Source organism: Vulpes lagopus, chromosome 5, assembly GCF_018345385.1.
Source record: "Vulpes lagopus strain Blue_001 chromosome 5, ASM1834538v1, whole genome shotgun sequence".
Taxonomy (NCBI): Eukaryota; Metazoa; Chordata; class Mammalia; order Carnivora; family Canidae; genus Vulpes; species Vulpes lagopus.
This window is the reverse complement of record NC_054828.1, coordinates 14,408,607-14,420,894: the sequence shown is the minus strand read 5'-3', so window position 1 is coordinate 14,420,894 and position 12,288 is coordinate 14,408,607. Positions and strand designations below refer to the sequence as shown.

General features: G+C 42.7%; 1 protein-coding gene across 2 annotated transcripts in view; it reads right to left on the bottom strand.

The window, feature by feature from the left end:
- Positions 1–12,288, bottom strand: part of SYN3 (synapsin III) — a 456,205-nt gene that overhangs the window by 392,940 nt on the left and 50,977 nt on the right. For both annotated transcript variants that reach the window (XM_041755595.1, XM_041755596.1), the window contains one exon: positions 6,671–6,728. In XM_041755595.1, coding sequence (XP_041611529.1) covers positions 6,671–6,728 — 58 coding nt within the window. The remainder of the gene's footprint in view (positions 1–6,670; positions 6,729–12,288) is intronic.

Below are 12,288 nucleotides of genomic sequence, written 5' to 3'. Positions count from 1 at the left end.
CAGCAGCAGTGAATGTAGGGCTGCTGTGGCTCTGGGTAATATGATTTTCCCTTTTGAACCATTTATAAATAATCTTCCCATTAAATCTTCTTCCGAAATACCTACAATGGTTTCTGTTTTTCAAACCAACTACTATTTATGAAAAACAAAGGAAAATACATATACACATATATTTGGTCATTGCACTTAAAACCTCTCTAGAAAGGTGCCCAAGGAATTAGCGATAATGGTTAAATGAAGTTTATGGATGGTTAAGGAAAACAGATTAGTAGGGGCAAAGTTGAAGTGACCTTTTCATTAGATACCGTTTTTAATCTTTTCAACTTTTGCTATTTGTATATATTATCTTTACCCCAAAAATAAATAAAAGAGAAAAATAACAAAGGTTATCTCCAATTAGGTACCCAAATTTCCTACAAAATATTCACTACATTCATCAACCCAGTTTCTACTGGAACTCTGCACCTACCAAGGGCCGTGGCCCATTTATCATTACTCAGTACTGCTTCATAGTTTCTGTTCATACCAAGTTGAAATCCATGTTCTTGCAGAATAGTACTATTAGCCTGAACTGTAACCCCAGTGAGACAATCTGGGGTGGTTTTTCCAGCACACTCACAAGTGAAACTTTTATCACTCATTTCAGATTAGCTATGGAACCTTTCTGAGCCTCATTTTCTTCATCTGCCAAACAGGGAGCGTCATAGCAACCATCTCAAAGGGTTGTGGTGGGGCCGGAATAAGATTATGGATGTGACTTAACCAACACATTCAATTATGGCTCTAAATACCTGCACCACTGGCAGAAAAATGCAGTGGATTAATATAGGAGGGCCTTGAAGTCAGACTGCCTGGGTTCAAAGACAAGCTCCTGCCAATTTTAAGTTGGGCAACCTTGGGAAAGCCACTTACTCCCTCTGAGTCTCAGATTCTTTAAGATGGAGGCAATGATAGTGCTAATTCAACAATGAAAAACATCCAGCCTGATCTTGTAAGTACTTAACATATGGTAACTGTTACCATTTTCACCTACTTATTCAGGTAGTAGACACTACACAGAGTAGATGGGATTCTCTGAAAGACCTTTGTCTCTGGACTAAACATCTTCAGTTCCTTATACTGATCCCCTTTGCTCACAGATGTCAGATTCCCCTGACTCCAATCACTCTCTTCACAAGGCATTCTGTGGAATACCCCCTTATGATGTGACATCAAAACTGGATCTGTCCCTAGCGTCTGACCAGGACAGTATACATGTGTAGGGGTGTAAGGGTGTGTGTGTGTGTGTGTGTGTGTGTGTGTGCATGTGTGTTTATGTACCAGCACATTCCTGGATTCTAAATGCTGTACTTTGATAACACAGCCTAAAGAGGTATCAGGTTTTGGGAGAACGGCAACCATAACTATAGTTTATTGAGCATCTAACATATGTGCCAGAAACTACGCTAAGCATATAACTTACACTGACTCATATAATCGACACAGTAACTCTAGGGGATAGAAATTATTACTCTCATTTTTCAGATGACAAAACGTGCATATAAATGTTATAAATAGAAGGCCAACACAAAAAAATATGGTAGAGCTGAGATCCATCTCTGGTCCCTCCTACTCTGAAGTCACAATCTTAACCTCCACATTAGACTTCCTCTACAGATATTAAGAATTTGTTCAAATCTTAGGTCTTTTCTTTCCCCTTGTGATTTTTTAAAGATTATTTATTTATTTATTCACTCATGAGAGACAGAGAGAGAGAGAGAGAGAGAGAGGTAGAGAGAGAAGCAGAGAGAGAAGCTGGCTCCAAGCAGGTAGCCCGATGCGGGACTCAATCCCGGGACTCCAGGATCACGCCTTGGGCCCAAGGCAGACTGTAAACCGCTGAGCCACCCAGGGATCCCCTTCCCCCTCTTTGTGATTTTAATAAGCAAAGTCTCCCTAATCTTGCTCCTCTTCAGCTGAGTTTTTCCATAGGGCCTTATATTGCAACCTCCTTCTATTCGCTTGTATCAGGCTTAACATGGCATATTCTCTTATTCAGCTTCAAGTCATCAGCAAATATAATTTGACAAGTCTCTAATTAAGTAGAAGAATAAAGCCAAGGGCTCTGCCATTACATGTATTTCTCTCAAGGTATATCTCTATCAAGTAATCATTTCCTAATGGGGGTAATGTTCAACTTGTTACCAATTCACTGATCTGAATTAACATCCAACTTCCATTTCTCTATCTTGTTGACCACTACTTCTTGAAATATCACATGATCTTTATGGTCAATATAACATCTACAGCAAAGATTCATTCTAAGAAAGGTTGACCCATTGAGAACTGTGGATGGAAAGCTGAAGTGGGCATGCAAAATTATATACATGATGGTTTTGAGTGTTTAAACTATTTTATTTATTTATTTTAAATTTAAATTCAATTAACCAACATATAGCACATCTATTAGTTTCAGATGTAGACTTCAGTAATTTATCAGCTGCATATAACACCCAGCGCTCATCACATCACATGCCCTCCTATCACCTGGTACCCCAACCCCCACACCCACCACCCCTCCAGCAACCCTCAGTTTGTTTCCTACAGTTAAGAGTTTCTTATGGTTTGTCTCCCTCTGATTTCTTCCCATTCAATCGCACTATTAGGCATTTACCCAAAGATACAAATCTACTGATGATATGATGGGGCACCTGCACCCCAATGTTTATAGCGGCAATGTCCACAATAGCCAAACTATGATAAGAGTGTTTACATATGTTGAGGGAAAAAAATCCCACCTTTGCTTCCCTAAGACATCCGAGTTGAGGAAATATATAAAGAGCAGAAGGTGAATAGCAGTTGCATCAAGAACCTTTCCTGGGATCTGCACACATCGACCTAACCCTATTGCAACTCCAATATCACAGGGGGAGCAGGACTCCAAGGGAGCCACTGGCATTCATATGTAAATCTGTGGCTTGTCCAGCTTCCTCCATTGGAGCCAAGGTCAGATGCTTCACCTTCTTGTCTTTCCTTCCATCTGTTAGAGCAGGACACTGTCATTGCTTATGCCTTGGTACCTCTATTATCCCTGAGGAAAGACTGACCATTGTAATCGCAGTCTTTTTTATTAGAGAGGAAAGAAGTCCAAGGCTCTGTCCCAACAAGTCCTAGTCTGCTCATCTCTCAGAACTGAGTCTATTCAATATTAATCCATTCATCAACCTCATTGTTTAGTCCCATAGAGGGGTGACTTGTACCTATGGAGAAAAAGGCCCTCTGCTCAAATATAAACAGAAAGGAACTTGACATGTCAACCACCCTGGCCCAAACGTCTTAGACCCTCCAAGGACACTGCTGTGAGGCCCCACAGAGCCAATAGGGCATTCTGGGTAATGGAATGAAACATGATGCAGCCCCCACACACACACACCTTCCCAGCCTCCCCAGGGTTTCTTGATTCCTGGCTCTGTAAGTGCTGAGGCAAGCAGTTTTTGAACTTGGGGGGAAGAGGCTGGAGAGAAGAGGCGGAGGCTTCCTCTAGGCCAACCACAACTAACTCATTTGCTCTGTCCAGCAAAACCCAGACAGTGCAATTATCTGGTTAATTTGGCCCTTAGTTGGGAGACAGACTTCCAAAATGTGAGTCCAGCTCAGACTAAACAGTGGCTTCCATCCTAAGACTTTTCCTAAGTGTGAGAGGATACGTGTGAGATTCCTGGGGGGTTGCTTATGTGACCCAACCATTCATCCATATGGGAAAAAACAATCATTTCAGACTCTAAGATGACTTTAGGAAGGCATGTCTTTGAGGGAAAAATGCCCAAATAACCTGCTATTTGGCTAATTTGCCTTCTGGCTTCTATGGAGGGGGATGGCTAGAAATCAGGATGATGCTAAATTAGCCAATGTTTTCCAGTATGACTGTAGCCTTCATAATTGGCTGAGTGTCCCCAGAGCCGAGTGAGTTATTCTTAGGGCAATTCCCAATGATGCTCCTACTTATAGATTTTATACCCATAAGCTGGGCTAGGGGCATCATTGAGATAAATGGGTAAAATTAAAACATGTCTCTGGGGTTTTCATGAATGGGATGAGACAGGACTGGCTGAACTGGCAACTGAGCATTTACCAGATGGTTTATGAAAAAAACAGATTTTTGAGGGGGATTAAGAAGCAATGATTTATCTCCCTTGGAAACTGACAAGTAGCCTGGAATCTGTGGAATCTATCAGTCATTCATTCTGCAAATATTTCTTTAGTTCTAGTATGTGCCAGGCCGTGTGCTACTTAACAAAGTGAGATCCAAACAGTCATGGTCCTTATGCTCATGCAAATAATTTCACACCTAAATATATGGATAAGGGCTAAGAAGGCCAAGTTGGGTGCTATGATAGGGAATAACCAAGTTAGCGGATTTAGATCAAGGTGTGAAAGGAAGAGTCTTTGAGGAACGGATTTAAAAGCTAACACTTTAGTGGCCTTAAGTGGCTCAGTCAGTTGAGTGTCTGCCTTCTGCTCAGGTCATGATTTCAAGGTCCTGGGATCAAGCCCACACCGAGCCCCACATTGGGCTCCCAGCTCAGTGGGGAGTCTGTTTCTCTCCTCTCTCTGCCCTTCCCCTCTGCTCATGCTGTCTTTCTCTCTCCCTCTCAAATAAATAAAATCTTTTTTTAAAAAAAGCTAACACTTTAAAGAATCTATTTGGTTTTTTAGAAAGATCACTGCAGCTTTAATAATAAAAATAAATTGGAAGTGGGTAAAAAGAGTTAGAAGGCTATTGATGAGGAAGATTGGATGAGAGCTGAGGATGGTTCAGCTGAGGATCTAGGTAATGAGGATGGAGAGAAGTGCGTGGACTGGAGACATGGAATGTGGAGTCAACAGGTTCTGGTAGCTGAATGGGTGTAGTGGTGGAGGGAGGCGAAGCATCCAGGAGCCTGTGCAGGTTTCTGACTAATGGGAAGGTAGAGGGTAACACTCTTTATTGAGAGAGGTAACTTGGGAGGACAAGTAAGTTGGGGCTAGGAGAAGATGATGTGCCCTATTTTGGAGTCAACCAAACTGGAATCTCACCATTCCACACACTCTATTCTTCAGCCCCCTTACTTTTGCTCACACTGCTCCATCTCATGTACACTTCATGTGGCTATATCCACTTATTGAAATCCTACCCATCCTCCAAGATGCCCTCTAAATACCACCTCCTCCTCAGAGCCATTCTTACTCCCTGTGGCCTCTGCTGCCCTTGGCACTAAGTCTGGACTTCTCTTTCCTGGACTCCACCTGCACTGAGGTTCTGTGAAGACTTATCTTGCCTCCCTTCCTAAACCACAAACTTTTTGGGACAGAGCCTCTGTTTCTATATCCTCCTTCCCCACATATTAGTGAACTAGCAAAGTAGACATTTGACAAATATTTGTTAAGTGAACAAAAATAACCTACTCTTTGCCATGGAAGGAAAACCAGTAGACATTGGACTGACTTGAAAGCCACAGGATCAAATTGAAATTCAAGTTTAAGGTGTTTTAATACTAAGCCAACTCAAATTGGATACTCAGAAAGGCTTTCTGTTCCTCTAACACACTAAACTCAAAGAATGCTAAAAAAAAAAGTCACACCCTCTATTTTCTTATTGCACTTTTCTGACTTCATCTTATAGTAGGGACTTTGTCTATCTTGTTAACTCTTTGTCTTTTTTTTTTGTTTGTTTGTTTTTTTAACTCTTTGTCTTTTATGATGATGATGATGATGACATCGATGATGATGGTAAATGAATAACATTTACTAAGTGCCTGGTATATGCCAGGTGCTATTCCAAATACCTAGAGACTAACTCATTTGATCCTCATAGCCACCCTATGAAATTGATGCTATTATTACCCAATTGTATAGATGAAGAAACTGAACTGCAAAGAGCTTAGTACAGCCCAATCAAAGTTGCAGTTAGTAAGGAGTGGCACTGGGATTCAGACCTAAAGTCTGGCTCCAGAGCCCATGCTTTGAGCCTTAGCTCTCCTAAGGCTGAGCACCATGCTTGGCATATACTGAATGAATGGGAGGAGCCCTAGATCTAGAGGTCATAAGTTCTAGTCCCAATTCTGCCACAGATTTCCTATGTAGCCTTGAACAAGTCTGTGTTTCTTTCCCAATAAATGAGGTGCCTGGATGTTGATATTAGAGCCAATATTCATAACTCTTTGAGGTTTTAAATTATTTAATCCCAACAATGATACAAGGAAATTGAGGCATAGAATAATTAGGTTACCTGCCCCATACCTATTAAATGAGAGAGCCAGGATTCAAACCCACTGTGCTCTCTGGCTCCAGTGGTTCCAAGGAGATGCCTTGGGGGCTGTGGGGGAATTGAAGGAAAGTGGAGCAGGACGGAGCAGACAGACTTTTGGGTTCCCCGCGCCCATTTCATCAGTTCTCTTGTCTCTACTTGTCTCTATTTTGCACAATGGCATCCTACTTGAGATTTCCTTTGAAGAAAGGTTCTGCTGCTAAAACAAAAACCATTAAGCTAAATGACTCTGGAATTTAATAAAACTCTCATGTATAAGCCAGGATTTTCTGGTAATCTTGACTCATTGTAGCCACATAACATGAGGATCAAGGCTGCTCCTGGGAATGACTCCCCTACGGAAAACATCAAGGCGATAGCATAAAAGACCTAGCTCCAACCTACCTGCTCCACTCGGATCTCAATCTCTCCATTCACCTTCTTTCCATGAAAATACTTGGTCCTGTGAAAGAGAGGAAGAAAGCTACTGAGTAAGAGTGCAGACTGCTTTACTGTTTTCTTCCTTCTTCCAAAGGCCTTACTTACCCCAAGAAGTGCATGTCAGACACATCTGTACCTTCATGCTCTCTCCTCCTACCTTGACTGATTTTCTTATTATTTGTATGTACTGTGTGCAAGAAGGGAAAGAATACTGAATGGGAAGATTGGAGCCTCAGGTTCTGGTTCTGCCAGGTGGCTAGACCTCCCTTTGCCTCAATTTTATCATATGTAAAAGGAAGATATTAATACCTGCATGACATGTTTCTAAGGGTTATTTTAAAGATCAAATGAGATAAAGAATCCTACATAAGTAATGAGAATTATTTTATTATTTTAGTGAGTTACACTCTATATACTTCATGAATTATCTATCTGTCCACCCATTCGTCCATTTGTCAATCTGTCCAATGAAGCAGCCCACATCTGTCCCTTTATCCAGCCAGCCAGCCAGCCATCTTTCCATCATCTTTCCTCTACACCCCTAGTTCTATCTTCTCAGTAAATGGCATCCCATCTACCTATTGCTCAAGGGAGAAACATAGACATCATTTTTGTTCTCTCTCTCCCCATACCCACTAACTCTACATTCTAATTATTTCCCAAATCCATCCACTTGCCCATTTTTTTCTCTATAAGCACCCCAATCTTGGCCCCCTCATCTCTCTTCCCATATCAATTCTCTTTTCATACTCTTCTTTCATAGTACTTATTACAATTATAATTAGTTATAATCAGTAACTGTGTTTAATTCTTCTGTCTCAATATACTATATAACACAGCCTCTTGAAGTAAAGAACAAATACTCTCAACACCTACCAGAGTGCTTAACACACAGTAGGAGCTCAAGTAATATTTGAATGAATAAATAAGTGAAGAGATAGATGGGGAAAAAAACCCACTCGTTGAGTATTTACTCTGTGAAACTGTGCTGTAGGCTTTAACCTATATTGCCTTTCTCCTTTAATGCTTCCAACCACCAACATGAAGAAAGCATTATTATTTCCAACCTATAAAAAAGAAAACCAAAACCCAGAGAGACAAAATGTTTTGCCTAAAGAACTTTATCCTGTTCTTCTAATTCCACATCTATGTTTTTGTTCAAGCTTGAAAAAATAGCAGCATATGTTGGGGTACTCTGGGTTTAGATGTCCTCCCACACATAAGACAAAAGTAATAAAAGTTTCCATTTGCTCTTTTGGATTTTGGTATGAAGAAACTAACAGTTCTTAGTCATTTGCTGTAAACTGAGCACTGTGTTAAGCATTTCCATAAACCTTTCTAGGAAAGAGACAGCTCTTTATTCCAATACCCATTCTCCCCTTCACAAAGTAAGGGAGTTTATGGATTGGCACACGCACACACACACACACACACAAAAGAATGAATATCCCAACTCTCTATTCAGCTAGGTGTGGTCATGTGATTGAGTTCAAATCAATAATTTGTAAGTAGTCATCTAACAATCTTCTTAGTTTCTTCTCCTATTCTTTTTTCCTGGAACATCCATGTTGCTATTTTTTCAACCTTTCATTTGGAAAGAAAGAATCCTTTCTACAAATTCTCTGACCAAACTTCTGTCTGCCTGCTTCCAAAGAGTTTCTATCTACACTCAGTTGATGACAATGGAGTTCATTTCTTTCCAAGACTGCCCAAATCACTGACTGATAGCTCTAATATTAACATTACTTTTTCTCACAATGTTGACAGACTTAGCTGTCAACTAGGCAAAACTTTAGTGGGATAGGAGCTGTTATTGTGACTTGAAAGGAAGATGTGGTCTTTTTTCTTTCAGGCATGGTGTTTGACAAAACGTGTGGGCAGTGAGGCTTCATGCAAAGGGAACCTTTCCACCTAGTTTGTGAATTTTATCACAAACCTTTAAAGGTAGCGTCAGCCAACTGCAGACACGGGGATAAGTCCACCTCTAATATTTGTGGAGCCTGGGGCAAAAGAACAAATGAAGGCCTATGTATCATATGTCTAATATTTATAATTGATATATAAAGCCAGCAAACATTTAAATAAAACATTTCTGTCTTCCTTGACAAATACAACTTCATAATGATCTGGAAGGATCAGAATTTACACTTCGTGGAATTCTTAGGGTTCTACTCAGAACAAGGCAACATGGGGATCGCCATATCTTGGTCTCTACCCTCCTCCCTAATCCTCCTCCCACCCTCCTTTCTGTCCTGCACCACCTAGGCTTTTTGTGCAGGCTCATGGATGGCCCATCCTGCACCACCTAGGCTTTTTGTGCAGGCTCATGGATGGCCCAGCCTATGTGTCATGCTTCATTTCCTCACTCATGCCCCCTCAACTGTGCCTTGGGAGGATTAATCAGGGAACTGGTCTCCACAGGGCATGGAATTGGGCCAGGGTCCCTTTGGGCAAGGAACTCTAGGGTTCTGTGTATACAGTGCATGGTCTAAGGTATCATTTACAAGGTCCCGTGCAGAGACCTCCTCCATTGTCAGAAGGGGTACAGCTGGTAAGGGCTAGAATCAGACTTAAGCAAGGTTCCTTCTAGCTTGGGTTTAAAAGAAGTACTCAGAGACCTCAGAGGGTAACTAATGAGAACAATCACTGGTACACCTGAAAAAGCAAGACTTGGGCAAAATTTGAGCTCTACAACTCACTCACCACATGTTCTAAGCCAAGGTACTTAACCCCTCTGGGTCATGGTTTTCTCATTTGTCAAGGTTGATAACATCTATAGCCAAGCCTGTAGTGATAAATTCACCTGATTCTCTATGCAACAAGGCAATACATACAGTGTAGCTAACTCAGGGCAACCACATGGATGCAATCCCAGCTCTACCACTTACTGTGCAACCTTGGGTAACTCATTCAACCTCCAACCTCCGTGTGCTTCACTTTCCCCACCTGGGAAGTGGGGTTACTACTAGTAACTAACTCACAGGGTTGCTGTAAAAACTAACCAAGATAAGATACATAAAAGCACTCAGAACAGTTCCTGCACATTCTTAGCTCCAAAGTACACAGCCCAGGGCCTACCACAGAATCAACAACAAAGAACTATTAAATGTTTTCTCTGTGCCTGTGGGTATTATGTGGTGGGGATCCACAAATAAAACATAATCTTGCCCTCACAGAGGTTGCAAAACAGAAATGTGATTCACATCACATTGATCTGTTCCATCAGTGCAACGAGTGATGGGTGGTGATAATAATAAATAGATGCCGTTGGTATATAAGGCCTGCAAGTACCTTTACATCCTTCCTCCTATTTGACTCTAATATGAACCCTGAGAGAAGAAATGGTGGGGATCAGTCCCCACACGTTCCAGGTGAAGTCTCTGTCAATGACATATAAAATCTCTAAGTGTTATGGTGAGTTAGATCTTAAGCTTCAAGATTTTTGGGATTCTGTTCAGACCCTCTGTGTCCTTCATGATCTGGACCCTGTTGACTTGGCCCATTTCTCCTCTGGTTTTCTGCCCACCTCATGGACATACACAACTTCCTGTGATTCCCCAGCCTCATCCTACATTTGACGCCTCAGAAACTTTGCACAGGCTGTTCTCTCTGCTTAGGATGGCTTCTTGTTCTTCTCTGCCTGGCTGTCTCCAAGATCTTCACTTACCTCCTCCATCAAGTTTTCCCTGAGAGTGCCCCCCCACAATGAGGCTGAGTTAGGGGTTCCTCCTTGGGGTTCCATACAGCATCCTATACTAACAACCATTAAAACACATATCATTCCATGTTGTGATTGCATGGTGTTTGTTTTTACCTTGCACCCACATACCTAGTCTGTGAGCTTCTAGAAACCTGAAACTGTCTCAATGCTTACTGCATCCGGTATCTGGTACAAAGTGCCAGGGCACAAGGCACATGCTTAACAAATGTTTGCTCACTGAGTAAATGAACAATGTCTTCCAGGGATAAGTCACAGCATACTCTGTCCTTAAGACACTTTACTGTCATCTACTGGTACACTGCTGTAATACACTTACAATTCTGCACTGATTATGATGTGGGGTCCTTGTACAGCGTCCAACCTGAATGACTGACTGGTAGCCCTCAACTCGATTCTAACTAGAACCCAGAGCACTTTACCCTTTAACAATACCACCCAAGCAGCTCTGGCCTTCACAAGGCCTCACCTTCCCAGGAGAAACACTTGTTTTGCCCATCTCTGGAATGTTTACTGCAGAGCCTGGCAGATGGACTCGGGCTAAAGCTGGGGGTCAGGCAGTCCATCCCCCTGCCTGGCTGGGAGTCAGAAGTCTGTCTCCTGACAGGCCACACAGACTGCTGCCTCCTTGCCGGGGGCTCATTCAGGCTTGAGCCGCCTCTGAACAGTTCTGTCTGGCAGAGGGAAGGGTAGGGATGGTTTGGAATTCTAGATGCCTTGGGGGTTGGGGTTGCTGCCTTTCTAACTGCCTGGCTGTTTGACCTCAGGCAAAACTGATGGCCTCACTGTGCCTGAAGGCTGTCTCCCTAATACAGACCTTTTCCTACTGCCCTAATATGTTTATTCTCATAATGAGCTCCCTGAATATCCCAGCCAATCACTCAGGCCTTGGCCTTGGGAAGGGGGTGGGGGAAACTCTTGATTCCAGTAAGCTTCCTTCTCTGTGGGTGGTCTCATATTTTACTGCCACATCAGAGGCACCAGGAAAGAGAATATTATAAAACCAGTGCTGCCTGGGGTGGGAAATCCCAAGTTTGGGGAGGCGGGATGTGGTGTGTGAGAGAGATTTATGAGGAGTGGGTACTGAGTTCTTTCATGGCGACAGCAGGGGCAGAAGGAAGAGGAGAATTAGCACAAACAGGATCCACCTGTGTCCAAGTGGCACCCTCCTAATAAATGTGTCTGGGTTGTAGAGTCAATGTGGCTGGGTTTTGGCTATGCCCTTCCCAGGGAGGAGGGGTCAGGAATGTTCTGTCTCAGACACAGCCCTTTTCCCACAGGTCACCCCTGTAGGGAGAGGGCGGGCAGGGATGCAGGGAACTGGCCCTAGGAGGGGAATCTCACGTTTCTGATGTAACATATTGGTTGCTTATTCATGGCCTGGACTTAAGCAGGGGGAGATGGAGTATGGACCATGCAGGAAACCACTGGAGGCAGACATGCTCAAGGCTTTCCCAGTCAGTAAGATGAGGAGAATCACATGGCACCTAGGCTGGATGGAGGTGAGGCAAAAGCAGGACTTTTGAACACAGAGGTCCAATTCAGAGATCCATTCTAGCTCCATTATTTACTTGAAAAATAGCTAATGTGCCTGGCCCCTTCCCACTCCCAGAGGGGATCCTCCAGTGATGGGGCAGCCTCTCCATACCACCTTGCAATTAGGGAACTCCAGTGAAATCAGGCAGAGGAAGGACATGGCCAGGCCCCTTGCACCCTCATAAAGATCTATGGAGGTAAGAAACTAGAGCTCCACGCCACAGAGTATGACAAATGTCCCCTCATCGGCTTCTGACAGTAACAGGAAAGGAGATTTTTATGGGTAGATCTGGTCACCATTCACTCCCTTATGTAACCACTATGTACT